This window comes from Vicugna pacos, chromosome 13 (assembly GCF_048564905.1).
Source record: "Vicugna pacos chromosome 13, VicPac4, whole genome shotgun sequence".
In the NCBI taxonomy this organism is placed as follows: Eukaryota; Metazoa; Chordata; class Mammalia; order Artiodactyla; family Camelidae; genus Vicugna; species Vicugna pacos.
The window spans coordinates 60806763-60829944 of record NC_132999.1 but is presented as its reverse complement, the minus strand read 5'-3'; the positions used below and the strand labels follow the sequence as shown (position 1 = coordinate 60829944).

The following is a 23182-nucleotide window of genomic DNA, read 5'->3' as shown; positions in this document are numbered from 1 at the left end:
GTCTTTTCTCACCCAGGGGCATCTTTTGTGTGAAGCCACACTGTTATATCACTTGTCATACCTCCTCCTCCCTTTTTCAAAAATCTGGAGTGATCAGGTGGCCTGAATGTACTAAGAGGGTGAGGGTGAAGGAGGGGCAAGGAGGTCTGTAAGGAAGGAAACTGTGCAGACAGGAGAGCTGAGTAGTCCCAGGAGACACATGCTGGACCTCAGGACCACAAGACAAACCCGAGATGACTCAGCCTGTTCAAATCAGATGACTTGTTTTGTCTTCTGAAGGGCCAGTCCCCTCCCGCAGGGCTGGGGAAGGGGAATCTCTGAATGGGATGTCATTGTGTGAACTGCTTACCAGCTGCTGTATCCTTAGCATCATTTGAAGACAGTAGTCAGGCTGGGCAAAGAGGTACCTTTTGGGTCCTCGTATTGAGAATGTCCAGCCTTGACTTAATTAGCTTTCTAATTAAACATTGTGACATGTATTCAGTCCACATTGTTTCTTTGTTCCCTGTCAGTGTATGGTAGATTCTAGATGTGTAATAGTGTCATGGTAATTTAATCAATTAAATTTTCTGCCTAGATGAGCTAGCACCTTGTTTTACTGGGTCTTTTTGGGAGCTGAACTCCTAGGATTTCAAAACAAATCATAATGCACACCTGTCATTGCCACGCACTCTTCTAGGATCACGTCAGGTCAGGGTCTTTGGTCAGACTTGTTATCTATACTTATCACTGGGTCTGACTTCATGGGCACGTGACCTGCGTCAGACGTGCTCCATGCTTGGATGAATGCTCTGCTGTTGCTGTCTTGAAATTTTTAGTACATTTGAGCAAGAGGCCCTGCATTTTCATTTGGCACCAGGCTCTATGCATTCTGCAGCTAGTCCTGCTTTATCACTGACTTTTTCTGTATGGGCGCATATACGTCTGGGGAGAGTCTGGCTAGATTCCCAAGGTTATAGAAAACCATATGAAAGCTCACCAAAGAGAGATGTTCCTGTTTTAATGGAGAAAATATTGGTACATGTCTGACTATAATGCTGTGTCATTAATAGAATCTCTTGAAATTTTTAACAAATTTCTACTTATCCACAATATTGAATCTTTGGATAACTCATTTAACTTCATCAAGTAGATTCACTTTTATTTTTTAATCAAGATTTTTTTCTTTTTTTCAAGAGCTCAGCTTCTTGGGGAGGATATAGCTCAGTGGTAGAGTGCTTGCCTAGGATGTACAAGATCCTGAGTTCCAGCTCCAGTACATCCATCCATTAAAAAAAAATGGTAATAAAAATAAGTAAATAAATAAACTGAAATAAATCTAATTACCCCCCCCCCAAAGAACATGAAAAAAGAGCTCAGCTTTGTATTGAATGTGTTATTACTACAGAGGTTTAGTCAAAAAGACCAAAGCCCGTGTCATCATCAGATTCCTCAGATTCTTCTTTCCGTGCTTCCACTTTCTCCTCCTCAGTGGGGCAGCGGTGATGGAGGGGGCAGGTCTACCAGCCCCGCTGTTACAGATGAGGCTCTGGATGTCGACCTTGACCTGCAGAGCTTTTGCAAACAAGCCTGGCCTGAAAGGGTCAACATTTACGCTGGCTTCTTCCACGAGGGCGGTGGTCTTATCCTCTGTGACCCTCACCTCATTGTGCAGGATGAGGGCCAAGTAGATGCAGGCGAGCTCAGAGATGGAGGCCACAGTGCAGGAATGTTCTAAGTGGTCTCTGGATGAAGTGACTTCCTCACTCCAGCACAGCCTCAGCTTCCTCGGAGGGACCCTCAGTCAAGATTTTTGCCGCCCGTATTATCTTTTTTCATATTGTGTATCTTATTTCTCTGATCTCAATAAAACTTTTGTATTTTATCAGATATATCGGTCATATTTTTACAGTATAAACACTTGTAGTGAATTATGAATGGTTGTATTAAAAACTATAACATGTTTTAAATTTCAGGGTTTTTTTAAATTTAAAAATGCTATCCATGGGGAGGGTATAGCTCAAGTGGTAGAGTGCTTGCTTAGCATGCATGAGGTCCTGGGTTCTATCTCCAGTAGCTCATCTAAAAATAAATAAACCTAGTTACCTCTCCCCACCAAAATAAAATAATAAATAATACAATAATAAATAAAACATAAAAATACTATCCAGTGGCTAGTTTTCTATATTGTTAGTGTTCATCTGTAAATACTTTTGTGCTGTATTTGTGTACTTATTTGTCTGGCCGATCAGGTGTTGTGATTTACCCAAAATAATCGTATACAGATTACTCAGTTTCAAAAACAATAATGTACATTTAATGTTAGAGATGGAAAAATTCTGTGTATATGGATGTCCTTGTGGGGAAAACTTATTTCTGATAGGGAAATGAAAAGTAGTGGGAAATTAAAAATTGTCTAACAACCTTTATAATCTCAGTAGAGCATCTTATGTGTGATTCGATTTACATAAAAGTGTCATGTTTAGGGTATTGAGAGAAATGAACATCTAGAAAAAAGCGGGCAGTAAAATTTTTTTGAGGCAAGAGGAAGGAAAAATTTTAAATGCTAAAAACCAAAAAGCCCTTTTTCCTTATTGTATACAGATCCGCCAGAGGAATTTACACTTTGGGTTCAGCAGTAATTATTTTGTGGGCCAGTTAAAAAATGTTAACAATCTACACAGAGAAAAAAATGTATAACCCTTGTGCTTTGAACATCAGTTATGCAGAGTAAATGTTTAGAGTGTCTTTTATGGCATTTTTGTTTTAGACGCCTACAGTATGACAGCACATATATATTTATGTTTGCTGAATGTTAGTTAATTGGCCTTAACTTTTGTGTTAGTTAATCTTTCAGTTAAGATAAATACACACCAGGCGTCATTTCTGTGGAATTTTGTCAAAGAAGTGCCCAATTTTTTTTTCTTCTTTCAAGGACAACTTGGGGCAGATGCAGCAGTCATCTAAAAGGGCTTTTGTGTTTTCATTCCTTTTTACTTTGTGCAAATGTCCTCATGCTCAAATAGTTAGATGATTTCTGGTCTAGGGAAGTGTGGGTAAAGCAGTCTTTTGCCTTGAGATGTTACGAATAGAATGGCCTGTGAAACTTCTCATGAATGCCAAGTGGATAAAATGCTTGTGAAAGTGTCCCCCTGGGCAGCTCTTTGTCTTTTTTGATGTTAATGTGGACAGGTAACAAGACGCGTTGACACGTACTTGAACGAGATAGTCGCCTTTTCTGGTTTTAAAAAGGGCTGAGTGGCACTGGGGGTGATGCAACCTGTAGGAGGAACTTAAACCTTAATGATCCGGTTAGGAAGGAAACCTTTATTCATACCAAGGGTGTGATGGACACGAGGTGGCCAGGACTCAGTATTTTCTCCCCCTGAAAGAGCCCCCTTTCCCTAACCCTGCTGCATAGACCTGCTAGAATACGGGCTTTGGAGTAGTTAGAGTTGGTGTGAATGTAGAACTTTGGCAGAGATTAGAGAAAACACACGGGCCCTGTCCCAGAAGAATGTACGTACACTTTTGTTTCAGCAAGAATTATTTTGTGAGTCAATTTGAAAAACTCTTTCCACATAGCTGGGCTTTGAAAAATTCTTTACAAATGTTTAACATTGTCTATTTCATGTGGTCACTTTTAAAGTGTCCGGAATCCATTGTGTGGAATAGTGTCAGAGGTAGCTGCTGCTTGGTCTCTAGGTTCACCTTGTCTGTTTGACTAAGTGGGGTCGAAGATGAGAGTGGGGACCACGCCTTCTCTATTATGTGGGATGTTTTTGGTGAGTACATAAAATTGCAGCTGCAAGAATCACTTAAAAAAAATCAGATCCAATTAAAACAATCCTACTCTTAGGATGTTTTTCTCTGCTGTGTGATGCTACACTCTTGATTCTAGTGATTTCTTCTGCTAATTTCACAAACAGATCTGATGCTTTTAACAGATCTGATGTGGCTGCACTACTTATCCATATTGTTTGGGTGAAACAGAGCCCTAAGCAGAAGGAAAACAGTGTTTGAGCCTAAAAGGAAGATGGACAGAGCAAAAGGATGGAGAAAACCTGGAGGTTGGAGTTATAAAAAAATAATGACTGTTTACTGTGGGTCAGGTGGGCACTTCATTTGTTCAACCAATATTTATTCTCTGCTTTAGGCATTGTTACAGTTATTGGGGCTATGGCTGTGAAGATGATAGACCAAGTCCCTGCTCTCTGTGTTGTGCGTGGGGAGAGATAGCTCATACACCCATATATGAATACCTATTCAGGTAATGTGTAACATTACCTTTATCTCTGATGACTGTCTTGCAAGATAAGTGATATTGGTATCATCACCTTCTTCTAAATGGGAAACCAAGTCCCAGAGAGGTAACACAGCTAGAAGTGGGGTCCACCTGGGGTTCTGACCCAGGACTGGATGCCCCACGAGAGCTCATCGTGTGTAGAAGACCGTGCAGATGGTGTGTGGAGCAGTGATCACTCACCAATTGCACTTGGCCCCTTGTTTCACTGTTGAGTGGCATGCTTTTTTCAAAAAATTGCCCTAATAGCAGATGTTGATGAAGAGTCTAGATTAAGTCTTTATTATTATGAGCTATTTATTATTTTAATTTGAAGTAATAATGTTCATTTTCAGTGTTACAGAGTGACTCAGGAAAGTACTTTTGATAATTAGGCAGGTTTAGCCTTTGGTTTTTAGCCCTCGCCAGCTGGCAGAATGTGGTTAGGGATACCTAACGTTCTCCATGCTGTTGATCAGATGCAGAAAGTATTGACATTGATCATTCTTGTTGCAATTTATAGAACTCTTTGTAATAGAAAAACATGTAATCACTGCTGCTTGGATATTGGAGAGTTATTAAGGATCATAACCTTTTTTTCTCTCTAAGAAAAAAGTTTACAGTCTGTTTCTAATGACAATAAAACCATTTCTTTGTCAGGAGCCAGAATGCCAGCTTGGTGGTTAGGCGAGTCATGAAGGTGTGTGTCCTATGGTAAAGCAGCCCAGAGAGCAGAGTTCACAAGACAGTTAGTTTGAAAATGGTGTATTTTGCCAGTAAGTGTTAGTACTTGGCCTTTGTAAGAATTTTGTGCTTTATTTTTGAGAGATTTATTCAAGTAAAAGAGTACACGTGGAGGCAGTGGGGAACTCACCTTGTCCTGCATTGCTTCCACAGGGAAGGGAGGCGTGGCAGACAACGCGGAGTGTGCAGGCATAGAGGGGCGCTAGGGCCGAGGGAGCACCGGCACAGGGGCTGAAGGAGGACTGCCAGGTGGGCAGAAGCCGACCGTGAAACTGCTGTGTCCAAACCAGGACTCCCCCCAGAGCAAAAGGGGCTCTTAAAATTAGATAGGAGCAGCTGGAGTTCACGTTGGGAGCCGGGATGCTCGATCCCCCTGCTGTAGGTGGCACGTTTGGGTTGGGGAGGAGCATTTGGATGAAAGCATTGATGATGCTTTAAGGTTTTGATTTGAGAGTCAGTCCTGAACATGGTCATACTTTCCTTTGGAGAAGAAATGTGGTAGAGAAAGCAGGTTCTTGTAACTTTGAGTAAACATTTTTTGAGTCAGGTGGGTAAATCTGAAAAGTGGAGCAGAAAGTGATTGGAAAGCGGAGATGGTGGAGGGGACAGTGCTGTTCTGCTCTTGTCTCTTTCTGCTGTGCTTTGTGTGTCCTGGGACAGTTTTCAGCTGATTGGAGGGCTTGGTCCTTTTTGTAGTGTGGGCTGGGGATCTGGGCTTATTGAGCTGTGAAGTTCATGTGTTACAAAACATGGTGCGGCCCCAGGAATGGGACTGGTTGTTCCTTTCTTTTGATACCTCCCTTTTATGCCTTGCTATTGAAGGAAGGGTAGAGTACTGTAAATCCTACAATTAAATGTACTTTAGGTTCATTGTATTTATGAGGCAAAAATAAAAATAGGAAACAGAAGGTAGAAACAAAATGCTTTGTTCAGAATCGCACCATCCAAGGATCCCCTTAGTTAACATTATGGTGTACGTACTTCCTTCCACTATTTTTCTCTAGGTGAGGTTTTTGGGGTTTTTTTTCTCCCCAACTAAATCTTCTAACGTAGGATTTTTTTTTTTGTCTCCCTAGACTCACAGATTTTTGGAACTTGAAAAGATTTTAGAAACTTTCCTAGCCTACCCTCCCTCTTCATTTAAAAAAATTTTTTTCTAATTATAAATTCAGTAGTATAGACTCAATGAATTCTGCATGATTCATTGTTGAAGAAGGAAAAAACAAGAATTACCTGTAAGGATTAAGGGTCTTCAGAGATAAGCAGTGTTAATTTTTGGTAGATTGCCTTTCTCTGTGTGTACATCCTTGATGTGCTCTGCTTGCTGTTTCTTCCTCCTGTCCCTCTGCCGTTTTGTACCTTTGCACCTCTGTTCAATCCTGAGCATCACAGGTTTTGATTCCAGAAATCTCTGTTTCACTCTGATTGTAAAAACAACAGGATGCTACCATTGGTCCTACATTCCCCTTATGCTGTCACTTTATCCCTTTGCTCCACTTTCGCAGACTAGACTCTTAGAAGGGTAGATCTCTTATTCCCATTCATTTTTTGAATGAATGAATGAATGCATGCATGCATACATACGTGAATGAATACCCTGTTATTGTGCACTCACTTATTTATTCTCCAGATACTTGACTTAGTGCCCCTGTGGTCCGTCCTCAGTTCTAAAGTACTCAGGAGATGGATGTGAACTAGATAACAAAGTTCTGCCCTCTTGGTACCTAAAGTTCTCTACTATGTAAATATTGGTACTGATGACTCCGCAGTCCCCTTTCAAGTACTATCTCCTGCCTGAGATCAGGACCCCAGTCTCCAGCTGCCCCAGCCTGACAGACAGTGAGGGCACCTGCTTCCTCAGCCTGCGGTACTTCTTTTCTTTTCTTCTTTTTTTTTTTTTAAAACAACTTTATTGTGGTATAATTTCTGTACAGTAAACTACACAGATTTCAGATGTACAATTTGATGGATTTTGATAGATGTGTACACCTATGAAACCACCATCAAAGTCAAGTTACCTGACATTTCCATCACTCCCCAAGAGGTGCAGATTTCAAACTCCCAGTTTATTTCTTCCCACCCTCTTTGCTCCCTGGTGACCATAAGTTTGTTCTTCATGTCTGTGAGTCTGTCTCGTGCCTGCTGTTGCTACACGTAGCTCTGCTTTGGGGGTATCACTGCAGGGCCAGTGAAACTTGCTGCAGCTCAGGGCTTAATCAGGATTTCTGTTCAGAGCATATTTTTATGGGGGATTGAGTGAAGCATATGCAGCTTATCCATTTCCTAAGAGTGATTTTTAATCTTTCTTGAGTCAGAAACCTCTTTATAAATCTTATTGAAAACCAGATACCCTCATGACCCTCAGGTTTAAATCCCTGCCCTTAGTGCTCTAAAATCTATCCTAAAATCAAGCCACACCACAAAGGTGGTGCAAGGATCTCCTTCTTTATCTGGGCCACTCTAAAATTGCTTTCTCTGAATCACATTTTGGCATTAGCATCTGCCGATATTGACTATGTGATATGTGCTGGCGGTCCCATACTGTGTTAACAAACTACACGTGTACTGTGCACTGATCTCCCTTCTGGTTTTGTCTTACTTTTTCTATCATCATTTTATTTCTGTCCTAGTTTCTTTATCTCTTTGATTTTAACTTAGTTTAATTAAGTTAAATAAAAGTGCTTTTTGTTAATCACTTTCAATCCTTGCTAGAATAAAGAAGTGGTAACCATAAATAAATGTCAGCTGCCTGTCAGCCATTTCTTTTCTTTTCTTTTTTTTTTTAAATTTTTTTTGGTTGGGGGGCAGTAATTAGGTTTGTTTATTTATTTATTTATTTTTAGTGGAGGTACTGGGGATTGAACCCAGGACCTTGTGCCTGCTAAGCACGCCCTATACCACTGAGCTACACCCTCCCTCCTCAGCCATTTCCATTTGGGTATTCTTCCAGGCACACTGTACCCAGTAGTCTAATCATAACTCATCTTCTCTTTTTATTTTATTTTAATTTTTAAATTTTTTAAACACCTTTATTATGGTATGGTTCCTGTACTGTAAACTGCACGTATTTGAGATGTACACTTTGATGAATTTTGATAGATGTATACACCCATGAAACCACCACCATCATCTTCTCTTTTTAAAAACTCCTCTCTCTATTCTCAGTTTTGAAACTTTACCATCTACTTAGTTATCCTGGCCTGAAATCTAGACTCTCCACTCCTCACTTCTCACTTCCAAAACAATGACCGTGTTCTGTTGATTATACACATTAAATATCCCTGGAACTGTCCCTTCCACGTCCCCGTTGCCCAGGCTTGTTTTGTCCCACCTCAGTCTACCTCCACAGAGTGACTAGAGTGGTGTGTTTTGAAAGATAAATCTGACCCAGTTACTCCTTCAAAATCTCTTCCTTGCCTTCATGAAAAAGTCCAGTCTTTGGGTGGTATTCACAGCTCAACATGAGCTTGCCCTAGCTTGTCTTTCCTGCCCGTTTCTTCCCGTGGCCCCACATACTCACCCTTATCAGACAGCCATGAATTCCCTGAACACCGTGTGTTCTCACACAGCCTCCCCACCTTTGCCGATGCTCCTCTGGCCCTTTGCCTCTGGTCCTACCTGTCCCGAGGAAGAAACTTTCATCAGGTAATATGTACAGCATAAGAATTCATACTGTTGCTTGATTTTCAAAATTACTCTCTGGGATGATTCTGAAATGACATTACTGTAGTTAGCAGAAGTGCATTTGAGTTCTGAAAATCTCATAGTGAAAAAAGCCAGGTGATGCTCTTTGTGCAATTAAACTGCTGCTCATGTCTGGGGAATTGAGTATTTATAAACATGCATACAATAAGAAACAGAAAAACTTAACTTATTTTTTGCTTGCTTCAGCAAAAAATGGAATTTATTTTAAGGATACAGGGGTTCTTCTTCTGAACCCAGGGACAGAAATGTAGTTGGGTCCTGGGAAGGGACTGGAACCTGTCGTCCGAATGCCACCAGGGCTTCCTTTGTTTTGGGTTTCTGCTCCACCACGATCAGCCCTTGTACACATTGTGCACTTCCTTGCCCTTCTCACCACCTCGGGCTCATTTGGCAACCTGGCTACTCCGACTTCATGCCTACTGCATGCAGCTGAAAGGCTAGAGAAAACCCAAGCTGGGCTGGTGGGTCTGATTTTTCTCTAACTTTTTATTCTGAAAAGGTTTGAATCTTCAGAAAGTTTGATTGAATCACCTAGATTCATCATTTGTTGGCATTGCCTTTTTGCCATATTCACTTCTCATTATATAAGTGTGCATGTGTGTATGTGTGTGTACGTGTAGACATCCATCTATCCATACACACACATATATGTTGGTTTTGGCTGAACTGTTTGAAAGTACAGGGAACCGTAAAGCAGAGATGGGGAGAACAGAGGTGGTAAGAGAAGGCATCACTGAGAAGGTAACATTTACCCAAAGACCTCAAGGAGGAAAGAGGAGCATGCTGGGAAGAAAGAGGCCACAGTACAGTGACTGCCAACGTCCAGGTGTGTGCTGAAGACAAGAGCCTCAGCTGCGTTCACTGGCTGTAGCGTGGCCATGTGACTTCTTGTGGCCAGTGAAATGTGAGCAGAAATGAATGGGTCACTCCTGGATGGTGGGCATGCCTCTCTTCCTTTGCCTTGACTAGCAGGTGGGGTCCCTGTGGAGGCTACTTTGTCATCCTGGGTCCTTGGAGGGAGGGTGAGTTGGAGTAGAGCTACACTTTAGTCTGAAAGTTTTCAGAGTTTATAGACATAGTAGAAAATAATAACTTCATTCTCTTCCCCAGAAATTGTGTTAAAGGAGAAGAAAGATGGGAAAAAAATTTATTATGTGTCATTGCCATTTTCATTTACATGTAATTTACATGAATAATAATTTCAATTAATGTAAACATACCCAAATGGGATCACAAAGTGTGCCCCTTTGCAGCCTGCTTTTTCAACTCAATTAAAAATATTGTGGTAAAATACGTGTAACAAAAATATACCTCCTTTTAAGAGGAAATACTGAACTGACTAGGAAACACATTTTCTTTTAAAGATACAGCATGACTAAGCTCTGTATGCATGTATTACACATTTGTGTGTGTATATGTGTGTGTGACCTCTCTATGAAGCAATAACAGATGCCCCAGACTGAGTTGCAGTCTACTTCATGTCTTTTCTACTCATTATATCTCGTGCAGACCTTATTTTGCTGTATCATAATTGTTGATTTTCTAATACATCTTTCCCCAGTGGATCTAGAAATCTTTGAGGGTAGAGATTATGACTTGAGTATGTCTTATCTTTAGTACCTGCTACTGTTGCTGGTGCAAAGTAGGCAGTTAATAAACCAATCAGTCCAATCCTTTGACTGAAATTTTTGGGCACGTTTGTGTTCATAAAGTGTCATTTTTTTTCCTGTTTGATTTATTGGTACTCTGTCTACTTTAAACCAGAAAATGGAAATATTCTTGATTTCAAAATACACACTCATCAAAGAGGGAGTTACCACTGTTCTACTGTTGTTAGAATATAAATACAACATCTGAAACACCAACATACTATGCATAAATTCATTTATTCATAACTAATAATAGACAAGCACTGTGTCATCAGGGGAGTAAGGCTGCCTCCATCTGCAAATCACTGCAACTTCAGAAGGCATTTTGTTCTGTAAAGATCAGTGGGGTGTGCATGAGATTGTGCCCTCCAGAGTTAGACTGTCTACTCTTTTGCTTTCTGTGTGACCTTGAGCAAGTCACTTAACCTTTCTGAGTTCAGTTTCCTCATCTGTAAAATGGGAAAATAAATGTACATATCTCTCTGGATTATTAATTAAATTTATATATGTGAAGCCCTTAGAACCAGCATCTGGCACATAAAAGCTTAGTAAGTGTTAATCATATTAATATTATTATTTTGTCTTAGAGTTTGCAATAGCCTCCCAAAGTAATTAATTGTCAGTGACTAACCGAAAACTTTATTATCTGAAAATTTTGTATTCACGTTCTCTTTGAGAAGTAAGGAGGGATTAACTTGTGTCCAATTGAAGTCTTTGAAGGAGAATTTGTCACTGCTTGCTGTAATGTTAAGATTTAAGGAAAAAGTTTTTTTTTTTCATATTTTTGGCCTCATCTATATAGGGTGACAGTGGTAGACTGAGTTTAATATATTCTTTAAAATAGGGGAATTAAAGTGACAAGACTTTTGGAGCTTTTAAGTGAAAATTAAAATTGTGAATTTCAAAAAGGAAACTTGTGAATTTTAGATCACAGAACTGTGGTCTTCAAATTTGAATGTATTTATTTTGAACTATATTGTTGGGCTTAGAAATAGACTGTGTAATTGTCATAGCTTTTTATAAGTTTTAGATACGATCAGCTATTTCAAAAGAAAATAAAACCAACAAAATTATAATCAGAATAGGAAATATCTCCAGAAGGACACCGTACCAAAGAGTAAATATCTGAAAATGTTTTTGTGTTAGAATTTATTATTTTTGGGGAGGGAAGCAAGATGCTTTCGTAGAATGACTGTTGACTACATTGAAAACAATGCTTTTTGGGTGTATTTTTCCCCTCCACAAACTGCTAAAAATAGGAGGAACAGTTTGGTCTGTCCAGTCTTAGCTTCTGCCTCCTGCCACTACACTGGCCCTTGCTGTTTTGAACAGTAGCTGTTTTGCATCTATTTTTAGTTCGTCAGGAACGTGAGGGGAGGAAGTGCTGCATCAGGAGTGAACAATTCCAGGGAAACCCCTCTTTTAATGTCATTTGTGAAATCAGAACTGAAACAGTCCAGACAGACTCCAGGAATGAAATTTCATGATCAGTACGTATGCGTTTGAGTTGTGGTTTAGGACCGAGATCGAGGAACTGGAAGTTCCTTTTTATGCTTTTGGTGTTTTCTCTCTGTGACATCTGGGAAGATAAATTCTTTGAGAAAGGCCTTTTGCTTAAAAGAGATTATACTGATCCTATGTGCCTAGGTATAAAGTAGAATAAGCCAAGAGAAAAAAGTTTAATAATGTTTTGGTATGTTGGGACTATTTTTAGCTTGTGCCTCATATGTTCTGCTTGTGATAAAAGTGAGGTCACATCTCTTAATAGTCAAATTAATTAGATAGTCCTTTATACCTGCGATTGCTCAAAGCCTCTCTTTTGGGAGGCTCCTGTCCAGATATTCCCAGAGTCCTCAGCTTGCTAAACTAGTTCAAAGCCACCACCATGGTATAAAGTGGTCAGTCCACCGATGGGCATTGCCTTCTACTGAGAGCATTGCCGCGGGGCCACCCAGAGCGCTGCCCCATTCACGGCTGTTTCTTCCCTTCCCAGTAGGTCTTAAAGCTGAGGATCAGGCCAGGTTCTGCCAATCACCTCCTTCCAGCTCACCGCATACGTGGACCTGCCTCTGTCCCTTAACCCCCTCCTCCATCTCCCTCAACAGTCCACAGTACATTTCACAAAGTCTTGATTCTTCATTTTTTTTTCAACCTGTGTTTGTGGAGTGGTGGTGGGAGGGGTTGAGGAAAAATTACTAGCACAGTGGAAATCTTTCTTCTTGGAAAACTTCCTTCAGGTCCGTATTGCGGTGAGTCAGGACGTTTATTCTGTGTTTACATCACCGAGAACATGAGTTTTACCATCTCAGGCTGAACTTGGCACCCAGGTTGAAAGTGGCTTCAGATTTTTTCCAAAGGCAGTGTGTGTACTTTTTCAAAGGTAATAGTACTATTCCATAAACAGTAAATTTTACGTGGATTGCATTTTCTAGTGGGTTTTTTTTCATTTTCTACTGTTTTTCATTTATTCTTTCATTCATTTAACAAATATTTAAAGAGCACCTACTATCTGCCAGGCACTCTCATAGGCAGTGATGAGACAGAGAAAAAACTTAGAAAAGACCTTGCTTTAAGAAACTTAGAGTGGGGGGTGGGGCGGTGAACAGGCAATACGCAAACATCACCTGTGTAGTAGGCCAGGTAAGCGCCATGAAAATAAAAAGCAGGGTGAGGTGGGGGTTTTCTCACAACTCTCTGAGGAAGGTATTATTTATCCCCATTGGGCAGATGAGAAAATGGAAGCACAGAGAGGTTAGGTGACCTATCTTGAGCCTGCCTAGGTAGTGGGGACTAAAGGTTGAATTTGAATTTGAAATCAAGCATGGACTCTTAGGTTTAGCTGCCTCCAAAGTATCAAAACGTGACCTCTAGCAAATTCCCAGATGCTGGTTTCTGTGAAAACTTAAGGTCTCTTCACCACGTGTTCTCTTGTATTGGTGTGTATACACAAACACATTTAAAAATGAAAATGCTGGTTTAATTTCAGTATCAGGTGGTAAGTACAGTGTTTAATTTATGTTAAAATTTTAAAATCGTAGAATCCATGTAAAGAATGTAGCATTTCCAGGGGCCTTCAAGGATAAGTAGGATTTATTTTTAAACAGTTGATCCTATTTGAAACATGCAGAAGATTGTATTTAACATACAAGTTATGGAGACTAATAGGATGTACACTCATGAACTCACTACCCGTAGCTGTAAGTATACAACCCAGTTTTCCCAAAGTGGACACCTGTAAAACTAGCATCTCGTTTAAAAAAAACAAAGCATCACTAGCACCAGAGAAGCTGTCATCTTCCCTGTGCCTCCACCCCTCCCACCAAAGGTGACCACGATCCTGAATAATGTTCTAGTTTAGTTTTTCTTGTCGAGCTTTATCCAGATGGAATCATGCAATCTCTGCTTTTTCATGTCTGGCCTTTTTTGCCCGGTATTGTTTGTGTGGTTGCAGAGAGCACAGGTTCATTCATTTGATTGCTCTGTAGATGTCAGTGTAGTAACAGAACATGATTAAATGATCTTCACGTGTAGTTCTTAAAGCACCTTTACCTGTGTCCTCGCATTTAATTGTAACAACTACCTGTGAAAGGTCTTTAGGGCTGAGTTTATCAGTTTATTATCCCTATTTTCTAGCTGAGGAAACGGTGACTCTAAAGGAGTTAAGTGTATTTCCCAGCATCACAACAAGCACGGCCAATCTGCGGGGCACCAGCGTGCAGGTTTCCTGACCAATCCTAGGTTCATCTCCCTCTGCTAAACCAGATTTCTTATCGTGTCTTAAAGGCAACCGCACTGGGATCTACAGTCCATCTGTCTTCACTCCACACATGTCCACACTTACTTTTCTTCTTCATCAGGGTGGACTCTGGACCTTCATTGTAATCACTCCTTTGCATACTCCCTCAAGTTCCCTCGATCCTCTCTCCCTGTAAAACCCCACCTCGGGTTACATCAAACTTTCTGCCTACTTGGCACCTATGAAGCTATTTGTAGCTGGAGAAAAGAATCCCACCATCTGGAATGGTCTCATTGAGTTTTTTATTTTATTTTATGTTATGTTATGTTATGTTATTGGTGAGGGGAGGTAATTTGGTTTATTTGTTTATTCTTAGAGGAGGTGCTGGGGATTGAACCCAGGACCTCATGCATGCTAAGCATGCTAAGCACTTAGGCTATACCCTCCCCCTCCTCACTGGGTTTATTTTGAATTCATGATTGTCAGTCTCAAGCTGTCATGAGCTTGCTTAGTGCTGCCCAGCAAGTCTACTGTATTTCCTTAGTTCATTCATTCTCTCTCTTCTTGATGACTACTTTATACCTTCTTTTCTCTGTTTAAACCCCTAACTCCTCTTTCTACACTCTCCTCTCAGCCGATGACCTTGTTTCCCCTTTCACTGAGAAAATAAAGGCCATCAGAGGAAGGCTTCTGCAAGCTTCCCTGTCACATCTGGTGCTGTCCCCTCTCTTTGGCATCACCATATTCCCCTGTCTGCGTACAGTCATGTGGTACTTGCTGCCATCTTTGAAAACAAACAAGCAGAACCCTCTCTTGACCCTACTTTCATCACCTGCTCCCTCCCATCTGCCATTTATCTACTCTTTCTTTTTATAGTAAAAATTCTCAGAAGTCTGTCTTTCTGTCTCCACTTTTTTTCCTTCTCATTCCTTGGACCCACCAATCAAGCTTTCAATGTTACATCAGAATAGTTCCCTTTTTTGTGTGTGGGGGGGAGGTAATTAAGCTTATTTATTTATTCTTAGAGGAGGTACTGGGGATTGAACCCAGGACCTCATGCATGCTAAGCATGCGCTGTACCACTTGAGCTATACCCTCCCCCTAGAATAGTTCTTGACAAGGGCCTCAACTACCACCTCATTGCCGAAAGAATGATCACTCTTTCTTGAGATGCTCTGATTGGTTTCTAGGAAACCACTCTCAGTTCTCTTGGAGAGCTAGCCCTAGAGGTTTCTTGCTACCGCTTTCTTAGATTCCTTTATTGGTCTTACCTCATCTCCCCAGCTTCTATTGTGGCTGTGTTGTGGAACTTCATCCTCAGACTTCTTCATCAGTGTACAGTCCCTGCCAAGGCGGTCTTACTCTGTCTCATGGCTTTATATGCCATCTAGAGGTTGACAGCTCTCAAATTGTCATCCTAACCTGCCCTCTGTCTTGCACATCAGATTATGTATCTACTTGACACCTCCATCTGCCTGTTTAACAATCATGTGTCTAAAAGAATTTTTTCTCTCCCCACTTCCATTCTTCTTACAGTCTTCACCTCTTAAGCTGATCTGATAAATGGCTTAGACACAGGACTTTGGTGTCTTCTTTGCCTCCTCTTTACCTTACCCTTCACCCAGATTTAAAATAGCTTCTTACTGTTTCCAAAAACAGTGTGTGTGCTTTTTCAAAGGTAAAATAATACTCTGTCAACAGTATGTACCCCATCTTTTCTCCCACCAGTTGGTACATATAATCTATCACGTCTAATCAGCACGTCCTGTGAACTTGAACTCTGTTTTCAAAATTGACCCCCAAATTGTCCACTCACTGCCATTTTCACAGCTATCCTCCCTAGTTCAAGTTATCATCCATTTCCCCGTAGATGATTACAGTGGCCTCCTAAGGAGTCTCTCTGCCTACTTTCTTTCTTTCCTACAATTTCTTCTCCATAGCAGCCAAAATAATTTTTAAACGTAGGTCAAGTCATTTTACTTTTCTGATCAGAACACCCTGGTGGCTTCCCAGGGCCAGCCCTCTTACAATGGCCCTCAAAGCACCTTCTTACCTCCAACCCTGTCTCCTGCTGTTGTCCCCCTTGCTCATTCTGCTCTGGCCACATTGCCCTTGCTGACCTTGGACTTGCCAAGCACAAGCGCACCACACTCCCCAGGTCCCCACAGAGCTCTCCTCCTCTCTTCCTGCAGGCGTTTTCACATGCGCCCTTTACCAGGGAGGGTTTTCAACCCACCTTATATAAAAATTGGGGTGCCCTCTCCCCAGCACGCCCTACTATCCCTCTCCTACTTGTTTTTCTCTAACGGTGCTCATAACCACCCAGTATCGTTTCTGTTCATTCGGCTGTTGTCCTTTTGGCCTCTGCTAGAATCTGAGCTCCAGGAGAGCAGGAGCTGTTGAGTTCACTCTGGTCCGTGATGACTGTTGTTGGAAGAGTGAGGATGTAAAGAGAAGTCGATTTCAGAGTACTGAGACACTGGGCTCTGAATATTCAGTCAGACATTCTTGTGTGTGGCTTCACTGCTCCCTTGACTCTACACGTCAGTTTCTCCCATCATTCTCTATGTACAGAACGGTTACGTGCCTGGCACTCTGCTCAGTGCTGGGAAACAGCAGTGAACATGATAGACGTGATTTTCTCCTGGAGCTTCTGTTCTACCAGGGAAACAGAGTATAAGACAGTGAGTGACAAATAGATACGATAGTCACAGACCATGAAGAGTTCTTGAAGGATGTGAATGGAGGGCTGTGACATCAAACGAATGTGGTGAGATGGGCTGTGCCGATCCGACGGTCAAAGAAGTCCTCCAGGAGGTGACATTTAAGGTGAGACTGGAAGGAAGAGACAGAAGCAACCATGCCAAGAATTAGAGAAAGTGCTCGCAGGCTAAAGGAATTGCAAGTGGCCAGAGGTAAGATCTAAGATATTCTGTGAACTCTCAGAGGGCCATAGTGGCTGCCGCCTGGCATGGGACACCATGAGCCGGGAGAGGCCGCCAGGGGCACTGTAGAATGCAGTGAGGATTTGGGTTTTATTCCAAGAGCCGTGGGAAGCCATTGAAGGGTTTAAACAGAGGAGAGTGATTTGTGTTTTTAAAGAATTACTGTGATTGCTGTGTGCAAAATGGGTTGTAGAGGAAACTATAGTTCATGCTTTATCACTTAGAATTTTATTCTATACTTAGATTAAAAAAAAAAATCTCCCCAGATCTTGGCCGCCACCATTCTAGTTTCTGTGTCTATGAATTTGACTAGTTTAGGTGCCTCATATAAGTGGAATCATATAGTATTTGTCTTTTTGTGACTGGCTTATTCCGCTAAGCATAGTGTCCTCTGGGTTCATTCAGGTTGCAGCAAATATCAGAATTTCCTTCATTTTTAAGGCTGAATCATATTCCATTTATGTTTAAAAGCACAGTTTATTTATCCATTTATCTGTTGATAGATACCTGGGCTGCTTCCACCTTTTAGCTCTTGGAAATAATGCTACTGTGAATGTGGGTGAGCAAACACCTGTTTAAGCCCCTGCTTTCAGTTCTTTTGGGTATGTACCTAGGAGTGGAATTACTGGATTCTATGGTAATTCCATTTTTAATTTTTTGAGGAACTGCCATCCTGTTTCCCATGGTGGCTGCACCATTTTACGTTCGTACCAACAGTGCACAAGGATTCCAATTTCTCCACACCCTTGCTAATAGTTGTTATTTTATAGGGTTTTATGAGGGAATGGGGTTGATAGTAGCCATCCTAATTGGTGTGAAGTGTTATCTCATTGTGCTTTTGACTTGTACTTCAGAAATCTAAAGCTTTGAAAGTGTTTGAAAACGGCTTATGAGGCCTCTGCGTCTCCTAGGCCAGAGTGAACACAGGCAGATCTGTTAGGAAGCTTTTGCAGAGGTCTGGGTAAGAGGGAGTGGGGGCTTGGAAGGAGTGGTGGCAGACGAGCAAAGAGGAGAGGGTGGACTCGGGTGGAAGGAACAGGACTTGGTGGTAGAGGAGATGAAGGTGTTTGAGGAGATGGAGGGAAGCAGGGAAGCTGTAAACACAGACTTGGGGTCTCTGACTTGCTGCCTGGGTTGGGAACAGGTTGGGGGCAGGAGTTTCTGGTCCACTTGTGCACCCTCCACCCCGGCAAAGTGTCCAGGAGAGAACTACTTACTTAACTTCTCTGAGTTTTTTGTCACAGTTCCAGTCGCCTCAGAGCATTGGTGATAGCTTTTACTTTTCCTTCCCTTGTCAGTTCTGGTCGGTGAGCAGTGAGCACCTGTACAGACCAGGTGCTGAGCTCGACTTTAGGGAGATAACAATGAGGAAGAGGAAGGCAACCTAGGGGAGGGCAACGATTTTCAAAGGTTTTGGTCTCAGGACTCACTTATACTCTTATAAAAATATTGAGGCTCCCAAAGAGCTTTTGTCGAGGTGGATTATATCCATTGGTATTTACCATATTAAGAATGAAAATTGGAGAAACTTAAACATTGATTCTTTACAAGATAATAAAAACCGTTATATTAATATCAATAACATGTTTTTAGTGAAAAGCACTTCATTTTCAAGAACAAACAAATTTAGTGAGAAGAGTGACATTGTGTTCACTTTTGCAAATCTTTTTAGTGTCTAACTTAATAGAAGACAGTTGGATTCTCATATGAACTTCTTTGTTTAATCTGCTGCGACCCCACTAGACACTTGTGAGAGAATGAAAGTGAAGAAGGAGAAAGTCTTAGTGTTGTTACCAACATAGTTTTGGCCTCAAAGACCCTCTGAAAGGGTTTTGGAGGCGCCCAGAGACCCCCAGACTGTTGGTTTAGTGGTGAGAGCGCAGACAGTAGAGCCCGAGGACGTGAGTTCAGATTCTAGCTCTGCCACTTAATGTCATTAGACAACATATCCAGCCTCTCTGCCCCTCAGTTTGCTCTTATGTAAAATGGACATAATATAAGTACCTGTCTCAGCAGGTGATGATGAGGATTAAATAAGTTAGTAAATAGTGTGAAGTGCTAGAACATTGCTAGAAGGGCCACATCAGTGTTTATTAAATAAATAAGACTAATTCTTTCCTTCAAGGGATTTAATCTGGTTAAAGAGGTGGATGAACAACCAAATCAGTATTTTGCATAAATTCATTGGTAGATGTATTTACAGCAGGGGTACAAGGAGGGGCTTCTGAACTTTGGGATCAGGAATCAGGATGTTCTTGTTGTCTGAACAATCAAAGGAGCAGATTTCCGATAAGGTTAGAATGACAGGCAGATTTTCAGTTCTGATGAGGTCCATCCCAGTTAGCATATGTCATAGTTTAATTTTTTCATCTTCCTTATTCATAAAGGAAAGTGTGTGAGCAGCCTAGTTGGTATGCTTCTTTGATGCCTGCTTAGACCCAGAAGCCTTATTGGTTTTTTTTTTTAATTGAAGTGTGGTCAGTTACAATATGTCAGTTTCTGGTGTACAGCACAATGTCCCAGTCATACATATACATACAAATATTCATTTTCACATTCTTTTTCATTAAAGGTTATTACAAGATATTGGATATAAAGTTCCCTATGCTATACAGAAGAAATTTTTTAAAATCTATTTTTATATATAGTGGCTAACATTTGCAAATCTCAAACTCCCAAATTTATTCCTTCCCACCCCTTTTCCCCCAGTATCCATAAGATTGTTTACTATGTTTGCAAGTCTTATTCTACTTTGTGGATGAGTTCATTTGTCCTCTTTTTTCTTTTCTTTTCTTTTTTTAGATTCCATATATGAGTGATATATAGCATTTTTCTTTTTCTTTCTCTTTCTGGCTTACTTCACTGAGAATGACAATCTCCACGTCCATCCATGTTGCTGCAAATGGCATTATTTTATTCTTTTTTATGGCTGAGTAGTATTCCATTGTATAAGTATACCACAACTTTTTTACCCAGTCATCTGTCAATGGACATTTAGATTGCTTCCATGTCTTGGCTATTGCATACCAGAAGCCTTATTGTAATTGCTATGCAGCCCACTGCCAGGGAGGGCAGGTGCTCAATAAGAGTATTGTCTGGTGGTAAATTAATGACTATCAAAAACATGGGGAAAACACTTCTGTGATCCAGTGGGATTTTGTGGTACATATTTGTAATCACTTGGTAACTCTGGGACATAATTATAAAGAAGTGGTAGATTGTATTTTTATTGAAGTTAAGTAGGGAAAACCTAATCATTTTGTTCTTGAAAGTGAGAGTAAAATGTGTCTGAGTGTAATTTTTGTGACTTTCTCTCATTGTTTTAGTGAGTTATATTGAGTATTTATTTTAAATCCTACCTATTTAAAAAGACCAAGTTATATAGTTTTTATTCCAGTAGCAACAAGCTCTAGTGTGTTTAAAGGTGTAGTCTGCTTATTATAAATTCAGTGTCACTCAAGAAGGTTTGATAAGCAGAGATGGTAAGGCGATTGAAATGCAGTTTTTAAAAGTGAGGTGGTAGCTTATCAAATTCTGGTACAGTTATTACTTGTCTCAAGGCATGTTTAGTTGTTAAGCTCTAGCACAGTTATTGATAACGTTGCTGGTATTCAGGGGCCAAACTGCGTTTCTGCTGTTTATAGAATGCCCTTCTCCCCCTCATGCTGTAGATCCGACGGAGGCGCCTTGCACGACTTGCTGGTGGACAGACCTCCCAGCCAAGCACCCCGCTCACCTCTCCGCAGAGGGAGAACCCTCCGGGGCCTCCTATAGCAGCATCAGCCCCAGGCCCCTCCCAGAGTCTTGGTCTCAACGTCCACAACATGACCCCAGCTACCTCCCCAATAGGTGCATCAGGTAAGCCTTACCTTCCTACCTGGGACACATTTATAGCTCCAGTCATGGCTTTCTGTTATGTTTACAGTTGTGACCTTTCCACAGCAGGATATAATGAATTGAACAGCAGCTTTTTAAAATCTTGCAAGCAGTAGTTTAAAGATTGAGATCATTACAGTGCGTTTTGTGAATGTCTATTCATTTTGATTGTGATCTGTTAAAACTAATTGTTTTCCTTTCTATAACTGTCATCCTTTTTTTCAAACAGGGTCAGCTCTTATCTCTGATGGCCAAGTGATTAAGACTAAATTTGGTTCTGCTGATTTTATGAGTTTGGTTGATGCTTTTCTTTTCAGATAAAATAATCTGAAAAACACAAGATTGAAATAATGGTCAAAATAACAAGCCTCTAATTACGGATTTACTTGTCTTCATTCTTCATTGTCACAGAACTCTTTCTCTAAATTTTCAGGGTATAAAAAGCTCACCTGATGTGATGTTTTATAACCTTCTCATTGACCATTGTTTAACTGTCATAAAGATTTATTTCTGTATAATCGCTGAGCTCATGGTTGATATTCAGGACTGTCTTTGTTGGGAAACGCTGATACTGACTCATACGTGTATTTGAAAATATCTGTCCTTTCAGTGAACTTTTCTATCAGACATAGTAATTATTGCCATTATAGTTATGATTTTAATTAAGATTCTATTTAGGAAAAAGTAGGTGCTAAGAGACCTGCATTGATCATCATATCATCTAATAATTTAATATATGATTGTCAGTTCTGCAGTCATTTAATGCACTCTCCCTTAGTAACCTCTGAATAATCTGTCTTCTTGATCTAGGGTAACTTGTCAATTAAAAGTATTTGCAGACAAAAAAGAAAAGTATTTGCAGAGTCTTTGTTACTGTAACTCTTGTTGGGCATCATTGTAGAGTCTTCCCCATGTAAATACAGATGCTTATACATAAATCCATTCATTATAAAAATGAGAGGGGTTCAGGCCAAAACATCAGCTAGTAGTAAACAGTGCCTTTGCCTGAAATGTTGCCTCTGCACCCTTCTTTGAGAAGCTGTGATGGTCTTTTAATAGGGGAAGTGAAGGGTTCAGGATTCCAGTTGTGTTTTCACCTTTTCCTTGGAAACTGTGCTGCCAGCAGTGCTGCTGGTCTTGCTGCAATCAGCCCCCACCTGGAATGCTGGAAATGGTGCAGGGAAGAGCTATGGGACGAGAAGGGGCCTGAAATCTCACTGCATCAGCAAAGGTCAGGCCGGAGTCCCAGAACTCCGCCTGCCCATGGCAGGCTCCTCAACACTCCAGTCACAGCACATTTGGGACCACCAGGAATAATCTCAGCCTGCCCCTCCTCCCTGCCTGTGTCAGCCACCAAGTCTCCCATGGGCTCATCCCTTATCTCCTAGTCTCCAGTCCTTACCTGGCTTGTTACATACACCTCTCTGACCCTACCTCCCCCTGCCCCCACTCCAAGTTCTCAAATCCTCGTGGTCGGTCACCAGCAAAACCCTGCTCTATGAACATCCCTTCCCCTCGGTGTCCTCACTGAATTTGTTCTCTTCCTCCATTGCTTTCTCATTTCTCCTTCTAGAGCGTTCCTCCACTGTAAAAACACCCCGATTTGACTCTTGGGTCATCAGACCGTATTCCCCACTCCCCATCCTTGTTGGGGCTGTCCTCTGACCCTCTCACCCACAGGGCCCGTCCTGGCCACTGTCTTTCTCTCTGACACCATTTGTCTTAATTCATGATGATTTCAGCAGCCACAGAGCTGACCCATCTAGCACCCCACCCTCTCCGCCTCCTGAGCTCCTCCCCTTCAGTGACCTTCTCTTCCATCTGACTCCAGCCACTCACTGCCAAGGTCAGTCTCTAGATGTTTCAGTGTCAGCCACTGCCTTCAGCTTTCTAACTCACCTCTCTGTGCCCAAGTCCTGCGGGTTCCCTGGGGGATACAGTCCATTGATTCCTTCACTTTTTCACTTTCTTCACTTCCCTCTCCCGTATCCTCTGTCCCCCCTTACCCTGTTGACATTCCAGTCAGTCACTATTGTACCTCCCTCTCTTGTCTTTCTCTCACTTTGTCTTCGTCCCTTGGCTAAACCATGATCCTGGTTTTAAATCCTATTCCCCGCGTAGTCTTGGTCTCCTGCCATGGAATAAGGCTGGAGAAAAACCGTACTGTTTCCTTTTAGATTCATGGTCACAAACTCAAGTGGACCCTTAATAGCAGCAGGAATTATACCATATTTCCTGGTTCACTCTCCTGCAGTGTGATTCCATT

The 23182-nt window shown here is 41.3% G+C and overlaps 1 protein-coding gene across 2 annotated transcripts in view; it reads left to right on the top strand.

Moving 5' to 3' along the window:
* Positions 1 to 23182, top strand: part of UBE4B (ubiquitination factor E4B) — a 109395-nt gene that overhangs the window by 10920 nt on the left and 75293 nt on the right. For both annotated transcript variants that reach the window (XM_072975422.1, XM_072975421.1), the window contains exon 2: positions 20712 to 20898. In XM_072975422.1, coding sequence (XP_072831523.1) covers positions 20712 to 20898 — 187 coding nt within the window. The remainder of the gene's footprint in view (positions 1 to 20711; positions 20899 to 23182) is intronic.